The sequence below is a fragment of the Geotrypetes seraphini genome, chromosome 13 (genome assembly GCF_902459505.1).
Source record: "Geotrypetes seraphini chromosome 13, aGeoSer1.1, whole genome shotgun sequence".
Classification (NCBI taxonomy): domain Eukaryota; kingdom Metazoa; phylum Chordata; class Amphibia; order Gymnophiona; family Dermophiidae; genus Geotrypetes; species Geotrypetes seraphini.
The window spans coordinates 54,422,763-54,444,380 of record NC_047096.1 but is presented as its reverse complement, the minus strand read 5'-3'; the positions used below and the strand labels follow the sequence as shown (position 1 = coordinate 54,444,380).

The 21,618-nt window shown below is 41.6% G+C and overlaps 1 protein-coding gene across 1 annotated transcript in view; it reads right to left on the bottom strand.

The window, feature by feature from the left end:
* VSIG10L2 (V-set and immunoglobulin domain containing 10 like 2) overlaps positions 1-21,618 on the bottom strand; it is an 83,809-nt gene that overhangs the window by 43,612 nt on the left and 18,579 nt on the right. The window contains exons 4-6 of the mRNA XM_033917550.1: positions 20,059-20,334; positions 4,099-4,359; positions 3,576-3,836 (exon numbers count right to left, since the gene is read on the bottom strand). Of these exons, the coding sequence (XP_033773441.1) occupies positions 3,576-3,836; positions 4,099-4,359; positions 20,059-20,334 (798 nt within the window). The remainder of the gene's footprint in view (positions 1-3,575; positions 3,837-4,098; positions 4,360-20,058; positions 20,335-21,618) is intronic.

Here is a 21,618-nt window from a genome sequence, read left to right as displayed (position 1 = left end):
TACAATCATGGGACACATTTAATAGCATGCCCTATAATTCTGTAAAGTATACCATAAGATATCTCCCAATTAAGCACCTAACTGTAGACACGGAAACAAGTTAGGTACCCAAGGGGATAAACAGCAATAAGGCGCCTAACTGTACTCAGGCACTATTCTATAAGTGAAAGCCTTTAACGCCTAACTGCATAGGGGGAGGTGCATGTGGGTGAGACATAGGTGGGCACACATGCATAAAACTTATAGAATACTATAAGCTGCATAGCTAGGTGTTAACATTTGCATCTATTACATGGTATAAGTGTTAGTACCTAAATGCCAATTTAGACTCTCTCTATAACAGAATCTGGGCGCTTAGATGCCATTATAGACTACTATCTTAGTGCATAGATTTTTGGCATCTAATATTTAGAGCCCTATATAGAATTGCCCCCATGGAGTGTAATTTTATTACAGGTTGCCTAGTTGGGAGGTCAAGTAGGCGTCTATTTTGAAGCTATTTCATAAAGACATACAGTAAACCCTCGATTATCCGGACCTCATTTATCTGGACTTCGGATTAAACGGACAAAATATTCGGCATTGGACACTTCCAAGAATTGAAGTTTGGGCATGCGCACTGCCAGAAAATACACAAGCCTCTAAAACAGAAAGATCCAAAAAAATACAACAGAAGAAGCTCTATTAGAGTGGCTGGAAGAAGACGAGGGTGATCCTGCGTATCAAATAATGTTGGAGAGTGAGATAGCTCAAGAAGTTATGAACCAAAAACTGACAGATGTCGAGAGTGATGAAGAAGAGCCTACAACAAAAAAAAAAATATGAAACTGAGTCAAGTTAGAAGTCACATCTTGATGACTTGGTTTCGTTTATCGACTCGTCGTCGGGCCCTGAGTTGCAGCAATATTATTCTCATTTCCACAATTTTAGAGAAATTATCACTAATAAACAACAATTTTCCAAAAGGCAAGTGACGTTAGAAACATTTTTTTGGGCAATATGAGAAAAAAATGCCCCAATCCAACTCATTGTCAACTGAAATACAGTAAATTAGTTTTTCTTATGATGTGTTTATAAATAAATTTTACTTTTATGATATGTATTTGCTTTATTATTTTGCTTTATTAGAGTATTTTACTTTCTTAGCTCAGAGTAAACAAAAAATGTGCTTATATCGCTGTCATTTTTGGGATATTTGGATTTTTCAGACAATCGCATTTAATGGAACCCCTCCCCCCAGAGCAGTCCATCAAATCCAGAGTTTACTGTATAGAAATAAATTCACAAAATGGCTTCAAAATTTAAGCTCCAGAAAGATGCATGCTAAGTATGAATTCTATAACGGCAGTACCATGCAGAACTGCTGTTACAGAATACTAGCATAAGTTTGCATTTTTGCACCTAGCTTTAGGCGTGAGCATTTACAGCAGTTAAAGATTAATGTAAATACTTGCACCTAAGCACTGGCAGTTAGATGACAGTATTCTATAACAGTGTGCCTAATTGCTTGCCATGCCCCTGACCCACCCTGACCTTTCCTGGTCATGCATCCTTTGGAGTTACGTGCCACAGGAATTAGATGCTCAGGCCCAGATTCTATAAAAGACGCCTAAAGTTAGATGCCTAGATCGGCACACCTAGCTGATCTAGGCCCCTAACTTATTTAAAAACATAATCGTGCCGATTACAAGTTTTAATCGACTTAAAGCTTTCTAGGCGCCTACTCGGTAGGTGCCTCAGCTAGGTGCCTACTGGAAAGTGTTAAGCGCAGATCATGGGTGTGTTTTCCATGTAGGTGCCTCAATTGTACTTAGATGCCGATATTTAAACCAAAAAACCTCTGGCATAAATAGAGGGCACCTAAGCTTTTGATGCCTAGCAACACCTAAGTCCATTTTAGACGCCACTAGATATGATTCTGTAAACAACACCTAACTCATGACTGACTTGCACTATGCAGTGGCGTAGTAAGGGGACACGGGGAGGCGGTCCACCCTGGTCGCGGTCTTCTTCGGGGCACTGGCACCCCTCCTGCTCTCCGCCCCACCCCCTTCCCACCCTTCCCCCTGCCACACATGCACCCCTTCATTTTCCCCATATTTTTTTAACCTAGTCATAAGCAGCCATGAACTTGCCTCCCGCATTGGCTTCAGCGCTCTCTCTCTGACATCACTTCCGGGACCCACGCCTAGGAAGTGATGTCAGAGAGAGCACCGAAGCCAACGCAGGCAGCAAGCTTGTGGCTGCTCACGCCAAAGATAAAACAGTACGGTGAAGGGGCGTGTGTGCAGGGCAGGGGGAGGCAGGAAAAAGGGTGGGAGAGGCCCACCCCGGGTGCTGCTCACCCTCGCTATGCCACTGGCACTATGTACTTGGTTCCTTGGCACCTATGTTTTAGGAGCTATTTATAGCATTGAGGCCTCAATTTATAGAATAGGAGTGTAAGTCAGTTACATGTGTGACTACAAATTATAGCTAATTAGTGCATGTTACACCCAATTATTGATACTTATTACCAATTAAGTGCTAATTAGCAAATTAAGTTAGACGTGGGACCATGTAGCCAATTGCTAATCTTTCCTTTATTTCCAAGGTAGCAGAATATTACATTACTGTACATTAAAGACTTACATTCTGCAATTTACTTGCATAGTTCAATATGGATTACAAAACTAGGACAATTCCCAGTAAACAGTAAATTAAAAAATACATGGAACCATCAAAAAGACAACTCAGTGACTAGAATTTAGATAAAATTTCTAAGGATTTCCTAAATTGCAAATAATTCTTCTCATGCCTAATAGAAATATATACATTCCACACAGAGGGCAGGAGCAATGCCCAGTTGTTCCTGCCCTGTCTGGTGTCTTTTATGAAATGGTGCCCCTACTGGCAGACTTCCATAAGACTACCACTAGGGAAACCATTTTTGTGGAAGGTGCCGGATGGGCATCTCTCCTGCATTAAGAACCCCCTAGACCACCAATGATGCATTAGGTACCCACTTTAGGGGTATGGAGACAAGGGGGTAAGGGTAGGGGACTGGGTTCTTTGATCTTGGGAGGATGTGGATGCTTCCACTGGGGCTGAGTGAGCAGGGCATCTGGCACAGAGGGACTTAAACCATCCCTGTCCTGTTGGCTGAACGGTATTGAGCTACAATTTTGCAGTCCAATGGTCTTGGGTGGTGAAATAACACATTAGGATATTTGAATAGTAATGAGATATGCAAAACATGCAAATGCATTACTCTATAGCCTATGATAACTTAAATATTACCATGAGAAATTAAGTCAGGCCACTTTATGGCCCTATAGATCTCGCTAAGAGACTTATAATTCAACCAAAAGCACTAATAGCATCTCTGAAATAGGATGTACATCTCATCTATTATTAATGAAACAGAGAGACATGAAGGCAAATAAAGACCATATGGCTTATCTAGTCTGCTTATCCATGCCATCTACTATCTCTTCCTCTCCCTTAGAGATGAAAACTGAAGGCAAGAACTTTAGACCACTGGATTTCTGCCACTTATCCCTACAGACAGATACTTTGGCAGCCTGCACACTTACCCAGCATGACACGGCACACTTTTGCCTTTGAGTTCAGTGGGTGCAAGGCGGTGCATGAGAATGTCTTGCCATTATATGTGGTGTTAGATTTTAAGGCATGAATGTGGATGGATTCTTTTGACTTCTCTAAGGCACTGTTCTTCCAGTCTGTCCATGAAAGTGTAATTTGGGGCATACCACCCTCGAGTTCACAGGTCAGCATTATTAATTCATTCTGTTTTGTGGCGATGGCAGAACAATTTGGCCCTCCATCTGGGACCCCTGTAAGGGGAAGGCATAAACAAGGAAATGCACTAAAGAAAAGAAGTCGTATGAGAACACTGTTGTGGCACTTACTGTGCACTCCTCAAGATATAAGTTGCCTATTTCTGGGTTCTAATTTCATTTATATTTCTCCTTTTTCATGCAAAGATATTTTGATTTAGTATATTATTATACGTGCCAATGAACACTTTATTCACGAGAGCACCCTCCTTCCCCTCATATCCATGAGATCACACAGGCAACAGAATGGATTACTTACAGACTGTGACCTTGCAGAAAGCATGGTTTTTCAGGACTGGATGGAAGATTTTGCAGGTATAGGTGCTGTCGTTCCGAATCTCGGTGCCTTTTTGTATTTTAGTAGCATTGGAGTATGACACAATATCGCTCTTCACCTGGTTGGATTTCAGCCATTGCAGTTCTGCAAGGGGAAATCCCCCATTCCAGGCACACAACAGTGCCACGTCTTGGTAATTATTACGAGCTATTGTTGTGCAGGTGGGAATTCCATCTGGTAGATCTGTGTGTTGGGTGGGGAGCAAACATTGTAATAACAGCCACAGGCATTAGTGGATTCTCATTGCAATAAATCTGAGGAATTAACATATAACACTGGTTCCAGGCTCATCACTTGATGACTGGTTCCAATCTCAATCACTACCGTTCATCCATTGTATGGCCTAGAGGAAACCTCTGCTTCCCTTTATCTTCATTTTCCCACCTAGTTAGAAACACAGGCACTCATGTAACCAGATCTGTCTGGCAGGCTATACCGGGAACCTAGAAAACTGGATGTTTGAATGATTTTCACACTGGCATTAATTGCTTGGAATGCTGTGAAATTTTTTAGTTAGGCATGGAAGAGGTGGACAATTGAGAAGGCTAAATGCAGACCTTCTACTCAGAATGGTGGATTACAAAGAAGGAAGCCAAAAAAATTATTCTGGATAGGGTGAAATCTTGTAGGTGATCTGCTCTATGGGCGTAATCACAGACAAGCTTAGCATTTGGTCTAATTCAGATGTAAAGTCTACGGGTACTGCAACATGAAAGAGAGGATCCAGAGTAGACAACCAAGTCAGTTCGGGGGAAGTTATCTATTGGCTACTCTTAAGCCCTAGTTACTAATATTCTGGGTTAACAGTAAAATAAGTCATCTTAACAGTTGCCCACATTAATAACTTCCCCTTTTATTATCTTATAAAAGCAAATTGTACTGACTTGGTTGGCTATGCTGGATCTTTTCTTTGGTGCTGCTTTATCTGGTGTGTTATGGTATGTTGATTAGGTTTTCTGTTATGCCTTTACATATTCAGTTCAAGGTCGGATTACATTACAAGAGGCTGGATCAGTTACCCAGGAAGTTACAATGGACAGTTTAACAAATTCAATAGGGGTGCTAGTACAGGTAGATCAGTATAGCTAGTAATACAGTTAGGTCATGGATACAAATGCATAGTTAGAAGTACAAGTAGGTCAGAGTTGGTTCTTTGTTTTGTACCAGGAGTTGCATTAAACAGTTTAGAGATGGGCTTTTTTATTATTATTTAATAATTTTTATTTTGAAAATTTTTATAAATACAAAGTACAACAGTTCAAATACAAAGCACAAGAAAGAGCAACAAGATAAGTTGACTGCGTGGTTTCTTCACGGTGACTAAGAGGTTCCAACAGTATCAACCAAGAACCACCACCCCCCCTACCCACCCAAGCACTCCAGTGTCAAAAGTTCAAAAGAGCACTATGAGCTCTAGGAGGCAAACCATCCCAAACAGGAGCCCATACTGCCTGAAATTTTTTCCACCTACCAGGACCACAGTGTTTTACATCCAAATATTCAGATTTTAACAAAGTAAACAGCTCATTGCTCCACAAGGTAACATTAGGCACCTCGGCCTGCCTCCATAATAGCAGAATACATTTTCTAGCCAACAAAGAAGCTTTTTGCAACAACTGATTATTCCCCTTGGTCAAACCCAAGGAAGTAATCTGAGAAAAAAGTAAAACATCTGCCCTCAGAGAAATCCTCTTCTACATGACCATCTGTAGATGCAATGCAACAAAAGACCAAAAGGTTTGTAATCGCTCACAGGACCAAAACATATGGCACTTAGGGCAGCAAGCATGAGAGGCAAACCCCACCAGGTAAGCTTTGTAAGGAGAGATACAAAGGCGGAGTAGGAATTTGTAATGCTGTTCTTGTAAAACTATAGAACGGATCAATCTCGAAAGCTGTTTCATATGAAGAAGCAAACCATCTCCAGTAAGCTGTTCATGAGAGTCCAGATCCTGATTCCACACCGCTGCTACTGCTTTATAGTCCCAGGAAGCACTAAAACTGCCCAGACTGACTTGATGAAAGGAGAGACTGGTCCGTTGTTGACGAGATAAAGTCAAAGTTTCCTTTACCATATCCGCCATGTCTTCATTTAATGTGTTGTGATCCAGGGAGCGGAGATAATGGGGGACTTGACAATAGGAATACCAATCCCTCGCCTGCAATGAGCCATGAGTTTGAAGGTCCTGAAATGAAAGAGGAAATCCCTGCTCAGTCACCAGGTCCCCCACATAGCATAAGCCATGATCAAGCCATCTCTGCAAATAATTCTTGGAAGCATCAGGATTGAAATCACGATTCCCCCATAAAGGCAATAAAACCGTTGAGGTAAAAGACAGATGCATGCATTTACATAGCCATTGCCAACATTGTCTCATGGATTTCAACAGAGAATGAGAGCAGATGGGAAAAATCTGATGAGGTCTTCGAGCGTGAAGATAATATAACAGATGCGTTGGTGCCATCAACTGCTATTCAAGAACAGGGGTATAATATTGAGTGTTCTTTATCCAATCCACCAGATGTCTAAGAAGACAGGCAATGGTATATCTTCTTAAATCAGTAAGGCCAAACCACCTCTCCCCACTGGCAGAAAAAGTTGTGCAAGAGTCAGTCTAGGCTTTTTACCGTTCCAAATGAATTTCTGCAGGACTTTCTGATACAAGCCTATATCCTTATTAGTCACATACATAGGAAAAGTTTGCATGTCATAAATCCATTTTGGAAACAATACCATTTTAAACAATACAATACATCCCCGCAAGGACAGTGGGAAATTAGTTCAAAGCTCTAATAAATCCTTCGTCTTGCCCAACAATACAGTAAAATTTTCAGTATATGTCCTCCAAAGGTCACCAGTGATATAAACCCCCAAATATTTGAGTCTGGGAAATGCAGTAGTCCAATCAGCATAATTATACCCACTAATAGGTAAGGCCTCCAATTTCTCCAAATTTAATTCAAAACTCGACACCCCCCATGCAATTCTACCCGCTGGAAAGATCTACGGGGTTGTGTCAATAACAATAAGATATTATCAGCAAATGCTAAGCAATGTACTTCATCCTGTCCCACAGGAAGACCCAGAATAGAGACATCCTCCCGTATATGCTGCAATAAGGGTTCCAACGAGAGAAGAAACAACAAGGGGGAGAGAGGCAACCCTGACGAGTACCCCACTCCACAGGGAAGCTAGCTGACACTGCTCCATTAACCAACACCACTGCACTAGGATTGGTATAAAGAATCCGCACCATGTCTAGAAAAGGGCCCCCCAAACCATATTTGGCCAAGACTGAGAACAAGTAATCCCAGACCACACAATCAAAAGCTTTACGGACATCTAAACTAATCAATAGGGCCGGGAGAGAATGAGTAAGACAATGGCTCAATGCCGCTATTAACTTCCATACATTCCACACTGCCTGTCACCCCTGAATGAATGGGCTTTTACAATTACTATTTCAGTTACTTCAGGGTTGGCTCCTTGTCTTGATACAGAAATGTTTTTAAAACTTTTCTAAACCTGAGGTAGTGGTCATAAGATCGTAGAGTAAATGGTAGTTGGTTCCAGTATTTTGCTAATTGATATTAGATGGATAAGGTAATTTGTCTTTATATTCTTGCATGCTGGGAATTTTAATTGGAAAAGATTTCTGGTGGCATACCTGTTGGAGGCACTCTAGAGTAAGATGGCCAACTCTGTTAGGTAATTGGGAGCATTCCCTCTCAGGATCTTAAAGGCAGTGATGTCCAATTTAAACTTGATCCTTGCAGTTATCGACAACCAATACAGTTTCATATAGTAGGGCTTTAGGTGTTCTGATTTCCATAGTCCGTATATGAGTCTTACTGATGCATTTTGAACTAGTTGTAGACACAATAGAAATGTTTTAGAGCAAAGAGCTAGTTTTACATTACAGTAGTCCAGTCAAAATAGGATTAGGGATTGCACTAAAATTTGGAAGTTTCGAAGTACCTATTCTCTGACAGATTTTAGCTTTCTCATCACAAGGAAAAATTGTTTTGTTATTGATTGTTCATGGCTTTTCTTGGATAAGTGGTTATCAATTTATATTCCTAAGATTCAGTGTGGATCCCTTCCACTCTTTATATGTAAGGTCAAGGAAACAAAAACATGGGTGTCAAATGAAATCATTTCTCTTTCATTTAGCTTTTCATTTGATTATTTTTTTTCATTTTCAGTTTGTGGTTTATTTTGTGTCAAATTATTCAAAAATGAAATAAAATTTAAAGAAAAACAAAGAAAGAGAAACCCAAAATGAAGCAAAATAGTGTCCATTCCAGAGGCCTGTACTCCCATCTTCAGAAAATAAATTGTCAAAGATAGACCATATTTTACTATGAAAGACAATCTTGAAGCACATCATTGACAAAAACCTGAAAGACAAGAGGAGCATTACAAAGTCCAAAACGCATGACTGTACATTCATAATGACCATCTCTTGAATTGAAGGTGGGTTTCTTCTCTAGCTTTTACTAGATTTGTATGAGATTATAAGCTTCTCATAAGTCAACCTATGTAAATACTTTGAATCCTTGAAGCCAATTGAAATGGCCTGAAAATTTAAAGCAAGGGCTTTTGGTCCTTGACTGTGGTCTTATGGAGTCCTTAATAATACAAGGTCTAAGGACCTGCATACGTAGATATATTTTTGGACTAAGGATTTGTCAAGCTATCTGTCCGCCTACCTGATAGCATGGTTCTTGTGAGTATATTTATGTTTATTCCAGTTTAAGATACTGCCTTTCAGGAACGCCAAACAAGGTGGTTTACATAACCATTCAGAAAGGGAAATAAATGCCATAGAGTCATAGAATAGACAGCAGTCAACAGCAGCATGCTGAGCTGCAGATGCTGACACCTTGGTTATACTCATTTTCTCGCACATGCTCAGTTCATGTGCAAGAACTGAACCTATCTGTGGTGCTGGCATTGACAGCCCAAAGTGCTATCCCTGACTGGCATACCTCTGTGTGGGGGTGGCATATTCTGGATGTTTTCAGCTAATAGAGCTTGGGGATCCCTGCCAGGTAAGGCATTTAATTTTTTAAATTCAGTTGGGGAATGAGAGGGGTAGAGAAGAGGAAATGCATGCCCGTCCATCTTATCCTTCTCTTCCTCTGCCAACTCCAGACTCCATTCCTTCTACCTTGTTGCGCCGTATACTTGGAACAAGCTGCCCAAATCCCTCTGGGAAGCTTTGTCTCCGGCAGTGTTCCAAGTCCAGTTAAAAGCCCACCTCTTTGAGAGTGCTTTCAAATCCTAACTCCTTTCACCTCACCCAACCCCAACTCTAAGTCATGTCTGTCTGTCCAAGTTAGATTGTAAGCTCTTCTGAGCAGGGACCGTATATTATTATTATTATTACATATACATTGCGTATGCCTTTCAGCTCTATATAAGTGATAAAATTTGGTAGTAGTAGTTATCCATTAGTTCACCTAAAAATTGCTTTCCGGCTACATAACTCAGGTATGGACACTAAATTCACTCCCATATAGGACAATTGGTTTTCTAATTTGTTGTCATTCATTCTGCATTTGGTGAAGGTCTATCTAATCTGTAATTACTGTTAGGGATTTCTAATCTAGTTTATTCTGTTTTCAAGTAGGAGATATACTTATGTTTTAACATTTTCCATAAATTTTGTGGTTGTAGTTAAAATTCTGACAGTTAGTGTTGTGCTGGTTTGATGAATTTTGTTGTTTACTTAGGAAATATTGATTATATTGGAGGTATATTTTTACTCCGTTCTCCTGCTTGAAATGCACATGATCCATAAAAAGAAATGTGGTATAACTAAAATGCCCCAAAGAATAGCAACAACAAAAGCACAAGAACGTGAAAAAAAGGAAGGAATTCACATGGTTCTTAAATTTTTAACTAGTTTTTGAAGCATTTCTACTTTGCTTCTCTTTTTTTTTTATCTCAGGACAAAGTGAGAAAATTAGTACGAGGAAAGGTGGGGCAGAAATGATATATGAGAAAAAGTAGACTGCAAAAAGTTGTCAAAATGTGTTGGAAATGATTCAACAACAACTGTAAAGAGGTGAGGAGGAGACAAGAATAGAACCAGGTCAACCAGGAATAACAGAAAGACCCATAACAAAGGAAACAGACCGCTAGGCCTTGAGCAATTAGTGTAATGAAGCAGTTAAAAGCTTTAGACTAGAGCAACAATTTGCTTACCATGGAAGCAGTACATGCAAATCAATGTCATGCATATTCACTGTGAAATTCTTGAAAACCCAACTGGGTTGTGAACCTTCAGGACTGTGGTTGCCCATCCCTACTTTAGAGGGTGAATTTATTCAATAAATCTAAGGGGAAAATATTCAGATGGCAGCAAGCAGCATTTTGACCTTGTGGTTGTGTTTTTCATTTTGCTTTATGTGCTCTTGAAATGCTCTCTCTACACGGGGATTGGGGGGGGGGCTGACTGGGGGAAGGGCCTGTATTGTACACATATCTGAGAATATTGCTGCATTTTCTTGATTGACATGCTTGCATATCTTTGAAAATTTAATAAAACGTATTTAAACATACTTCCTGACTATGCTGAAAAAAAAATACAGAATCTTCTGGAAGAAACAACACTTTTATCAAAACTAACTCTCATTCAATATGCAGAAAGCCCTGAAAAGTGCTACTACATAGATACACACACATATTATTGAAAGCTATCTAGTTTGAGGTTGATAGTTCTTCTTTGATTGTCTTTGTGTCCAAATATTTTCTATTGAATTTTCTAACTCTTAATCTAATAATTGTTGCAATTTCAAATTTAGGGATCATTTTACTCAGCTGCAGTAATCATTCCTGCAGTAATCATTCATGTATGCTTACCGCAGCAAAAAAAAAAAAGCACTTATCATGGGGCACACTGAAGCACCCCACAATAATTTTCAAATCTGTATATGCTTCCCATGCACTAAAAAACAAACTTTATTTTATAGAGTTGGGGCGGGGCAGAGAGTAAGCATGTTCTGTATTAATTTGATAGTACAGCTATATTGCTGCATACTAAGGCCCTGATTCTGCGAGGGATGCAGAAAAGTTCTCAGCCCAACCAACAAAGTTGGGGCAGTCTCCATCGAGAGCTATACATTTAGTCCAGTGATTTCCCACTCTTTTCATTCTGTATTTTTCCGACAGAATGAATAAAGCAGAAGATCACTAGACTAAGGGCTCCTTTTACTAAGCTGTGCTAGCATTTTTAGCGTGCGCTGAAGATTAGCGCACGTTAACCCCTGCGCTACGCAGAAAATACTAACGCCAGCTCTATGGAGGCGTTAGCATGTGCACTAAAACCGCTAGCGCAGCTTAGTAAAAAGAGTCCTAAGTGTGTAGCCTTCAATGGAGACTGCCCCAACTTTGTTGGCTGGGCTGAGAACTTTTCAGCGGCCTCATGTATAAACGGTGCCTAACTTCTCAGTGCAATTGTTAATCATCTGCTGGGTGCCATTTATAGAATCACACCTAGTGGTACCTAAGCGGTCTTATGTGCGAGTAGGCATTGAAACCTTAGGTGCACTCCCATTTATGCCACGGTTTTCTTGGCCTAAACAAGTGAGCCTATATCAAATCATGCCCAAAATCCGCCCCTAACAAAGCCTACTTTCTGATAGGCACCTCGGGGTAGATTTTAAATTGTATTTAAATTGCTTTTTAATGACATTTTTTTCAATTATCAGCACCAATTAAGTCCAATTGAATAATTAACAACCCCCCCCCCCTTTATACTATGCTGCAGTAGAGGTTTCTACCGTGGCCTAGAGCGCTAAATGTTCCAAAGCTCATAGGAATTCTCTGAGTATCAGAGCGGCATTGGCGCATTAAGGCCCAAATTCTGTAACCCGCGCCTAATGTTAGGAACTTATTTTGGAGGTGCCCAATTAGATAAGCACCTATCGAAATTGAATAACAAGCTCAATTAAGCTTTTTAATCAGCAATAATTGAAACTTAGGTGCCTATCAAGAAAGAGCGATTCTGTAACAAGGCGCTTCTAAAAATTTAGGTGGCCTTCAAAAAAATAGGCGCTATGCCTGTTAGGCGCAGGCATGGCTTCGTGCTAGGCGCCTTGTTACAGAATCGCTACTCTTAAGCGTGCTTAAGCGCTCGCATGGCCGCCTAACTTTTAGTTGTGCCTAGAGCTGGCCTATTTATTGGGGGCTTCCAAAATAGGTGCCGCTCAGCGTGATTCACTAAACAGCACCCAATTTTACTTGAATCGTGCTGAACGATGCCTATTTCGGAACCCAACTTTTGGGCGCTTCTTTTACAATTTGCCCCTTAGTGCTCTGGGCTGTGGTAGAAACCTCTACCATGGCTTTCTAAAAGGGGATGGGTAAGTCAGGTATATAGATCAGCTAAACGTGCAGACCTAGGTGCATAATTTTAGGCGTCTTTTATAGAATTTGGGTCTAATCAATGAGTATTTGGTTAGCATGTGAGCCTTTACCACCTACAAAATAGGTGGAATTAAGGACTCATGCACTAATGGCCACACGTTAATGGGAACATTAGCACATGGTCGTTAATGCTGGAAATAGGAAAACTGGCCATTTTACCCATACAGGAAAAATGGTCTTGCACACAGAAATGACTTGTGTAAGCATTCATTAAGCCTTCTTTTTACTGCATCTTAGTAAAAGGGCCCTTAATGAAAGATCATGTTGTTAAGGAAGCTGAAATATAGATACACCAAAAGGTAGTCATGTTGTGGACCAGATAAGTCAAGGTCTTTGGAGCATGTACTCGATTGCTGTAAATCTCTGAAGGAAACAGTTTGCAAGGTTTTACAAGATACTGGAAGAAATGCTGAGAAAATGCTTGGCAGTGCAACTGATAATGCTGAAAATATGCAAGGTTTTTACAGTAGTGTTGTTGCTCATATGTATATCAAAAGTTGCTCCTGGCCAAATTCATACTTGGTGCTAAGCCCATGTGTTCAGTCTGGTCACGATACTGTTTGTTTTGGAAGCCGTTTGTCCTTTTCTGAATACTAGGCTGTTTTTCATCAACTGAATGGACGTTTGGACAAAACTTACAGAAACTTGGAGGAGGTTCCCTGCCTAAATACTAAGAATATCTTGATTGTGGTCAAAAGCTGATCATTTGATAAGACTTTTGTTAGACTTAGGGGGGGAATTCATCAAAAGGCGCTAAATGTATTTGTGTTTCTGCATGCTAACGATAAGCACATGTTAAACGCTAAAGAAGCCCATTATATCCATATGGGTGTCTTTGGCGTTTAGAAGTGCATGCAAACGTGATTAGGGTACGCTAATGCACTTAGCATCCTTAGATAAATTCCCCCCTTAATGATCCATCAAACTGCTTGTTCATAGCCTTGACAGTCCGAAAAAGATTGCATAGAGCATAAATAGGAAGGAATGGCACTCGAAAATGCTTACCGTAATCTCATTTCAAATTATTTTAAATTCAATAAATAATTTCTTTAAAGCTGTCCCAGAGCTTTATATCTGGGGCTGAATTCCTTTGTAAAAATGCTCAGACATTGTTTTGTTAAATTTAAAGGATAAGAATATGTGTTTTCAGATCCAGGGTATCTAAAAGTGCTGGTTCCTAGCCAGGAGTAGATCCCCAATAGAACTTTAGAGGAAGGGTCATTGGAGGGTTCAGGCAGTTGTTGGAGATTGATTTTAGGATACAATATAAACTGCTGTTATTAACCTATTTTTGCCTTCATGGAATGGCGCTGAGATATTTAATCAACTGTATATCTGAATATGTGCCATCACACTTTCAGACACAGTCTGTGTCTCCGCCACCTCTACCGGGAGACTATTCAACTCATCTACCACCCTTTCTGTAAAAAAATATTTTGTTAGATTACACCTGAGCCTATCACCTCTTAACTTCATCCCATGCCTTCTCACTCTGGGGTTTCATTTCAGTTGAAAGAGATTCGCCTCATGCGTATTTATGCCATGTAGATATTTAAATGCCTTTATCATACCTCCCCTCTCCTGCCTTTCCTCCAAAGTATACAGATTGAGATCTATGAGTCTGTCCCTGTACACCTAATGACACAGACCACCGACCATTTTAGTAGCCTTTATAACTTTTTGAAAGTGCAGGCTCCAGAATTGTACACAATATTCTAAATGAGGTCTTACCAGAGTCTCACATAGGGGCATCAATACCTCCTTTTTCCTACTAGCCATACCTCTTCCTTTGCACCCTAGCTTTCTTCTAGTTTTCACCATCACCTTTTCAACCTGTTTGGCCACCCTAAGATCATCACCTACTATCACACCCAAGTCTCACTCCTCTTTTGTGCACAAAAGTTCCTCACCCCCTAAACTGTACCATTCTTCGGGTTTTTGCAGCCCAAAATGCATGACTTTGCATTTCTTAGCATTACATCTTAGCTGTCAAATTCCATCCCAGTTGTAACTTTCTCACAGGGTAGCAGGTTTCCCTCAAAACATTTTCTGTACCTTTATCTATTCATTTTTTCCTTCTATCCTGACAAATGTCTCAGTCCTTGCCAATGAGAAACATCCCCATAGCATGATGCTGGCCCCTCCATGCTTCACAGTGGGTATGTTGTTCTCTTGGGAATGCATTGTGTTGGGTTTCCTCCAAACGTAACGCTTTCCATGCAGGCCAAAAATTCTGTTGGTTTCATCAGACCACAAAATTCTTTCATACGCTTACCTCAGTCATGAGTATTACATTGTGTACTTCAAAGAGGATTCAAGGCAGTGGCGTACCTAGCATATGTGGCACCCTGGGCCAATCGTTTTTTGACACCTCCCCCCCCCACTTGTATTAAAAACATGATTTTAGTAACATTCCACACATCACACAAGAGTGTACCTAGGAAAAGGCAGCATCTTACATATTGCAGTGAGCAGTACATCAATACACCCATTGTAAAACTAAACAAGCCAGACTAGTACAGATCAATCCTGCAGTCAATCCTAACAGAAAACCATGTCTTTTGAACATACAGAACACAGAAAACACCTTCGCCTAGTATGGAATATGTCATCACAAACTAACCCCTCCCCCTTTTACAAAACTGTAGTGTGGTTTTTAGCCATGGTGGTAGAATTCTGAGCATCAGAGCTGCTACCATCACGGCTGGCGCTAAAAAACGCTCCACAGTTTTGTAAAAGAGGGGATAATATAAAAATACATAGACAGGTTAAATTGAACCAGTAAGAAGCTGGACTCTGCATACAATGCAACACCACAGAAACAGTGACATATGTCTCCTAAAGTAATAAATAAATAGAAAATTTTTGTTCTACCTTTGTCTTCTCTGGTTTCTGCTTTCCTCATCTTCTTGTTACTCTCTTCCTTCCATCCACTGTCTGCCGTCTCTCTGCCCCTATAAGGCATCTTCTCTCCTTCTATGCCCCTTCCAGAAACTGTATGCCTCCCCCTTCCATCTCTCCTTTCACCCCCATGGGTCTGGCATCTCTCTCCTCTCCTTCCCTCTCCCACACCTTTCCTCTGCAATCCCTTTCCCTTTTTTCCCTCTTTTTCCTTTTCAATTTATTTTCTACATCCGTCTAGATTACGTTCTTACTACCCTCTCATCAATTTCCTTTTTTACTGTCTACCTACAGCTCGCCACCTCTTTCCCTCACCCCTCCAGTATTTCACTAAGTCAATCCTTTTCCCCCATCATGTGTCCTCCTTTTATTTATCCCCTCCTTCCATCATGTGCCCTCTTTCTCTACCCCTTCCATCTAGTACCTTCTCCTCTCTGTCCACTTCCATCCAGCATCTGCTCCCCTCTTTCTCTCCTCCCATTTTCTTCCTGCATTTGCTCCCTGCATTTGCTCTCTCCTATCTGCACTTCCATCTAGCATAGGCTCCCCTCTACCCTCCCCACTACCATCCAATGCTGCCCTTTCTCTCTCCATCCACCCCTCTTCAATTAGCATCTTTCCCCTTTCTTTCCCTCCAATCCAATTCCATCCAGTATCCTTTCCCCTTTTGCCTCTCTTCCCTTTCCCTATACACCAATTCCATCAGTACCACCCTTCCCCATTTCTCTCCCTCCACCACTCTTGAAGTCCTGCTCCCTTCATGCAGCAAGGTCCCGCGATGAGTACGTCTGCCGGCTCTGCTCTGGAAGAAGTAAGTTACGTTGAAGGGGGTGGACCCAGCAGACGCAGTCATTGCAACTCCCTGCGTCTGCCGGGTCCACCTCCTCTGACATAACTTACTTCTTCCGGAGCAGAGCCAGCAGACATACTCATCACGGGACCTTCCTGCATCTCAGCGCAGCTGCCGACTCTGCTTCAAAGCAAGTATATCGGAGGGAGTGCACTAGCAGCCGCGCTGAGGTGAGGGTCTTTCTCAACAGTAGGGCAGGACATTCCACCCCCTTAGGGCATGCACCCGGAGTGGACCGCCCCTCTAGGTACGCCACTGATTCAAGGTGTGCTCTTTTTGAGTAATGGCTTCCTTTTTTAGCACCTACCATATGGGTCAGATTATGGAGTCCTTGGGATATTGTTATCGAATGTAAAATTTGACCAGTCTTAGCCATGGAAGTCCACAGTGCTTTCAAATTTGCCATTGATCTATTGGTTGCCTCCCTTCGTGCTCTGTCATCTAGTGTGAAGGAGTGGCTCGATCCAGGCAGGGTCTTGGTGGTGCCATACACCTTCCACTTCTTAAGCAACTTGAGCCGGCACCTAGGAATATTCAGTGGCTCTGTAGTTCTTATCTCAGAAGGGGGCATGTCAGGCATTCCGAAAAGTTACACACGTGGTTACAGAATACTGCTTCAGTGTGTCTAACCTGGGCCTCAGTATTTCTACCAGGCTTCAGCAGGCATAACACTGGTGCCAAAAGTCAGGCATGTGAAAAGGCAGTGACGTAGCGAGGGTGAGAGGCGCCTGGGGCGATGGTGCCCTCCTCTACCCTGTTCCCTGCCACACCCCTCCCCCGCTCCATCCCGCCACCCCTGCCACATATACGCGCCCCTTCCCTGTACCTCTATAACTTCCTCAGCGTAAGCAGCATCACCAACTTGCTGCCCGCGTTGGCTCTCCCTTTGATGTCACTTCCTAGGCACAGGACCTGGAAGTGGCATCAGAGGGAGAGCCGAGGCTGGCACAAGCAGCAGGTTGGAGTTGCTGCTTGCGCCAGCGAAGAGCTAGCGGTACGGGGGGAGGGGAAGTGAAGGCGATGTACGACAGGGGGAGGAGTGGGAAGGAGCAGGGGCAGGGTGCTGGCATCCCCCACCAAGGGCTCCTTATAGGGCATTAACACATGGAATAACACACACTACATTGCCCCGCGCGCTAGACCTTAATGCCAGCATTGAGCTGGCTTTAGTTCTAGCCACTTAGCGCACAGTGTAGTGCACGGTAATATCCTGCGTGCACTAAAAACGCTAGTGCACCTTAGTTAAAGGAGCCCCAAGACAGCACTCGGGGCGGACCGCTCCCCCTTTACTATGCCACTGGGAATAGGTAGTAAGGCCCATATTCTGTACAAGGTGCCTTAACTTAGGTGCCGGTAAATAAGAGGGAAACACCGTTTAAAAGGCCTTTTAAAAGATATTTTCATAATAGATATCTTTTCTTTGATCCCAAACAATTAAAGGCTTTTCTTGAAAATAAGCGTAAGATACAGGTCCAAGCTGTGGGTCCAAGGGAAGAAACTGGAGAATAGTCTAATGAGGAAGATTGAGTGAAATTAGCTGAGACGTCATTAATTATTTGTATTGTTTCTTAATAATTTTCTCCCTCCTTTTAATATGTGGGTTCATAGGGGATTTAGCCATATAAATTTGCCTATATAGGAATACATAATCCTATTTTTCTTTTCCTTTTTGTTGTAATAAGTGTCTATAATGTCTATTTTCTGTTTCCTGAGACATGTAATATGTAAATAAGTTCAATTAAAATTGAATAAATAAATAAAAGATATTTTCAGGCATCTACTGGTGCTTAAAAAAATGACACTTCAATCGCTCCTCCGGAGGTGCCTACTGTCGCATAATGCCACTGTAGGCTTAGCTAATGCAATAAGTTGCATTAGGTGCCTCTGTAGGCGAGATTTTGAGTCAAAGATAGGCGCCATGAAAACCCTGGCCTACATTTCTAGCGCCTACCTTTGCCAGAGGCGTGATTCTCTAAATGCCATGGTCGCATCACTGGCATGTGATCAGCAGCCGCTTTTAAGGCAGCTGCCAACAGCACCATTTAGGCTAACGCGTTTTAGCGTGGGTTTAGCACACGCTACATCAACGCGTGCGCTAACCGCTAACACATCAGTAGGATAACTTGTATGCATTAGCATTTAGCACGTGTTTAGCAGGCGCTAAAAAGCTTGTAAAGCTTGTAAAAGAGGGGGTTAGAGAATCCGGGTCTAAGTGTGATTCTATAAAGGGCGTGTGCCTTTTAGAGAATCAGGCTTAGCACCGATTTTTTTTCTGCAACCAAATTTTGAGTGTTACATAAGGAATTCCCCCTTGCTCACTTAAGAGGATGTAAATGTAAGCACCCTGTTATAGAACTGCCTTTCGCGCACCCATGTACATACTTCAGCCACATACAATTGCTTCTGCTTCCATGGAGTAATAACTATATGCAGCTGCATTTTGGCTATAGTTGAGCAGCTCTTGGAAAGTTAATTTGCAATGACACGGGAGCATCTCTGTGTTATTATAAAATAACCTGGAAATAGGCACTAACTCAGCCTCCTAGCCTAGGAAACCCTCTTACTGTCTGGCCAAAATAATTGCAGCTGAGTCTTTGGTGTTTGTGCATTTCCTGTCATGTCTGTGCTGGGACTGTGCATTCATTAGCAAGTCTTAAAAATTTGAGGCCCCCTTTTATGAAGCCGCGTTAGGCTTTTTTAATCGCCGGCGACACCACAGCTGGCGATTAAAAAAAAGCTTAACGCGGCTTCATAAAAAGGGGGGGGGGGGTTAGTTCAGCATTAGGCAATGAATTAATGTGTAATAATAATAATAATAATATTTTATTTTTGTATACCGCCATACCCAGGGAGTTCAAGGCGGTTCACAACAGATAGATGAATTACATACAGTGCGATTAGAAAAAGAGGAAACATATCAGAGCAATCGTAGGGTCAAACTCGTTTACAATAACAATTTAGGTGAGGGAAGGGTCAAATACGGGTACATATAGAATGTGCTGTAGTAGGATACAATTAAGTTTAAGAGAGGGGGGAACCAAGCATATTAGCTGGGGAAAAAAAGGGGGGGGGCGGAAAAAGAGGAAGAGGAGAGGGGGGAGAGATGGGGGAAGGGGGCGTTAAGGGGTAGGTCTGTTGCAAAGAAGGGTTTGATCTGTTTTCTAAGGTGGAGAAGGGGAAACGTTATGGCGGAAAGGGAGCGTTAGGGATTTGGTCCGTTAAAAAGTAGAGTTTTGAGCTTTTTTCTGAAGGGGGGGTATGAAGAGCAGTCAAGTATGATTTGGGCGAGCCATGAATTTAGTTTGGCCGCTTGAAAAGAGAAGGTTCGTTCGAAGAATCTTTTAAGATGGCACGATTTCAGTGAGGGAAAAGCGAATTGATTTGCTTGCATTAAAAAGTTTTGGTTTTATTAATTGACTATGCTAAACAAATTGAAAAACCCCAGAAAATTGAGGAAATGTATTCAGATTCTGAAAACAACTTAAAAGCATTTTGGCTTCACACATCTCTAGTTTGAGTTGACCCTCTCCTTGTCTCATTCACACTGACATGGCTGCCTACTTTATTCCCTGTCATGTCTATGTATTTCCTGTCATATTTGCACACTTCTGGCCGCACACATCCTCTTCTGTTTACTCAGTACCTAACGATCTTCCCACTTCCTGCTAATTTTTCAAACCTCCTATGTACTTACAGTAAACCGTGAGGCTGATGGTGATCTGGGTGCGTGTGTTCAGGTGGGTATTCTGTGCCAGGCAGGTGTAGCTACCAGTCTGGGTGCGGGAGATCTTGGAGATCACATACATCTGTCCTGAGAAGATCTGAGAGTTGTTGTAGAACCATACGTAATGGCTAGGCGGGTTAGATGATGCCAGGCAGGTCAGGGTCACTTCCTCCTGCTCGTTGGCAGAAAAGCCGTTCTCAGTGATAGCAAATGGCTGAATGCTGATCACTGGCTCATCAGGACCATCTGGAGGAAAGAAATTATTATTAATTAAGGCATTTTCCAAGACAACTCCTGATTGGGCCAATTTTTCTAGGTAATTTATGGGCTCTGTTAGTAAAAGCTTCAGGGGTGTTCTGAATTCTGATACGCCCTCATATTTTTTCTCACTGTCGGATGTCTTTCTCTTTCCACAAACATTCAGTAAGGCCTCAGAAAACCATTGTATATGGTACTTCCAGGATCCGATAGTTTTCCTATAGGTCAGTGGTTCCCAATCCTGTCCTGGAGGACTACCAGCCAGTCAGGTTTTCAGGATAGCCCTAATGAATATGCATGAAAGAGATTTACATGTAATGAAGATGATAGGAATGCAGATCTGTTCCATGCATATTCATTAGGGCTATCCCGAAAACCCGACTGGCTACTGGTCCTCCAGGACAGGGTTGGGGACCACTACTATAGGTCATTCTATCTCCTCATATCAAAAGTTTGAAAATATTGTGAGAGATGAGGAGTAAGCATGTCCATAATCTTGTTTTATCATAATGGATACATACAAACTATATAGGCTGTTGGGTCCGATTCTGAATTCTCTGAGCAGAACACGTGTCTTTTTTTTTTTTTTAGCTGGGTTCCTAAATTTATGCCCTATTTTCAAACAAACCTAAATTTAGGATCCTAAGTTGAAAATTCAGCTTGAGCATTTTGCTACCCATTGCACATCGTATCACTTACAAAACTCTCATGTTGGTCTTCAAAATCAAATCTTCCCATCTTTTCTTGACAAACTTCTTATCCCGTTCTGCCCATCATGGACTCTTAGATCTGCTGACCAGAATTTACTATCCGTCCCTTCTATAAAGGCATTCTTCTATACTAGGAAAACCAACTTTTCAGTAGTCGCTCCTACTCTATGGAACGCTTTGCTATCCCAACTTCGTCAGGAAAACCTTATTGATAAATTCAAGACTAATCTGAAAACCTTCTTATTTCAAGACGCATTCTATTGCTCATGAATCTCCCATTTCCAATTCACCCAATCACTTTTATGAAGTGACCTCACTCCCTTCTGTCCCTCCCCTCTCCCTCCCTTTCATATTCAAAACTTTTTTTTTCTTTTCTCATTTCTTTTACCCTCTTTTCACCACTAATAATGTAACTTTCCCCCCTCCCTCCCTCCCTCCCTCATCAACCCCACTTCCATGTCTGTCATTGTTAATGTCTTTAATTGTTCACTTCCCCTTTTGCTCTTTTATTTAGTTTTACAATCTACAAGCATAATTTTACTTTTATTTTATTTTTATTGTA